This window comes from the organism of the source record quoted next, assembly GCF_019968985.1.
Source record: "MAG: Porospora cf. gigantea B chromosome Unknown PgB_NODE_13231_length_1021_cov_647.225, whole genome shotgun sequence".
In the NCBI taxonomy this organism is placed as follows: Eukaryota; Apicomplexa; class Conoidasida; order Eugregarinorida; family Porosporidae; genus Porospora; species Porospora cf. gigantea B.
This window is the reverse complement of record NW_027178640.1, coordinates 1-1,021: the sequence shown is the minus strand read 5'-3', so window position 1 is coordinate 1,021 and position 1,021 is coordinate 1. Positions and strand designations below refer to the sequence as shown.

At 56.7% G+C, this 1,021-nt stretch overlaps 1 protein-coding gene across 2 annotated transcripts; it reads right to left on the bottom strand.

The window, feature by feature from the left end:
* Window positions 1-1,021, bottom strand: KVP17_000923 (uncharacterized protein; the record flags this gene model as incomplete). Of its 2 annotated transcripts, none has more annotated exons than XM_068515845.1 (1): window positions 1-1,021. In XM_068515845.1, a coding segment is annotated over one exon (1,021 nt), but the record flags the coding sequence as incomplete, so codon positions are not given. The 2 variants fall into 2 exon arrangements, with proteins under 2 accessions (XP_068378833.1, XP_068378832.1); XM_068515844.1 differs by having other exon boundaries at window positions 62-910.

The window sequence follows — 1,021 nt, the reverse complement described above, 5'->3', positions numbered from 1 at the left end:
GGAGGGTTCCTTCATGAGGTGCATGTGAAAGGAAACCCGTGTGTAGGAAGGGAAGGCCGACTACGATTTGGGCGGGAGGCTTCGCTACTAGAGCGAAGGGGCTTGCGATAGCCTCTCCTGTGGGTAGGTGCCAAGTCAGGGTGATCCAACCCAAGATCGCGGTGTTATTCCCAGTGATGCCGCGGATCTCAGTTGCCCCCTCATCTCCAAGCGGTGTGTCGTCCGGCTGGAGATAAGGAGCCAGAGCAACGTCAATTAAGTTGATCTGCGAGCCTGTGTCCACCAGCCCGAAGTATTCATGGGCTCCTTGCGTGAGGAGTAGATACTGTAACGGGAAGGAGGTACTCGAGCGCCGCCTTCGTTCCGAAACTTGGTTCCGGGAGGACGTGATAGCGACCGACGGGGACGAATCCTCCAGTAAGGGAGGATTGGCCGAGAGTGGATCCGTGGTCTGCGCTCTGTTTGCTGAGTCGAACGTTGATGTTGTTGCGCGGCGGGTGTCCCTGGTAGCCCGATCTGCTTCCAGGGCATTAGTAAAGCCGATGAGAGCCTCTGTAAACTGGCTTTGCTGTGTGGCGATGGCCTCCTTGTCCGCCAAGAGCGCCGCCATCTTCTCTATCTCATCCTTGAGTTTATCAGAGTCGATAACGGTCTTTGGCTTCAGAGCTAGGTTTCCCCCTTGCTGAGTTACGACCAACTCTTGTCTGCTATAGGGGGTGTCTCCAGAGGAGGGGACCGGTAAGCCAGTGGGAACGCATCGGTGATTAGAGGTCACCTGACGAGAGCAGACGTCACAAGTGTGAACAGGGATGTTCAACTCCCGCATGCGTTCCAGCCACCGCTCCTGCTTGCGTGACCAGATCACGCGGCGGATGGCGGCCTTAGTCCAAGAGGTCATCTCGGGCTCCATGTACCCTAGGTCGTCCCAATCGGAAGGTCGTGACTCCTTCCGAACCTTGGCCCTGATTTGGGCTTCGGCCTTCCATTTCCGGTGTAGTTGGGATAGACTGAGGGTTTTCTC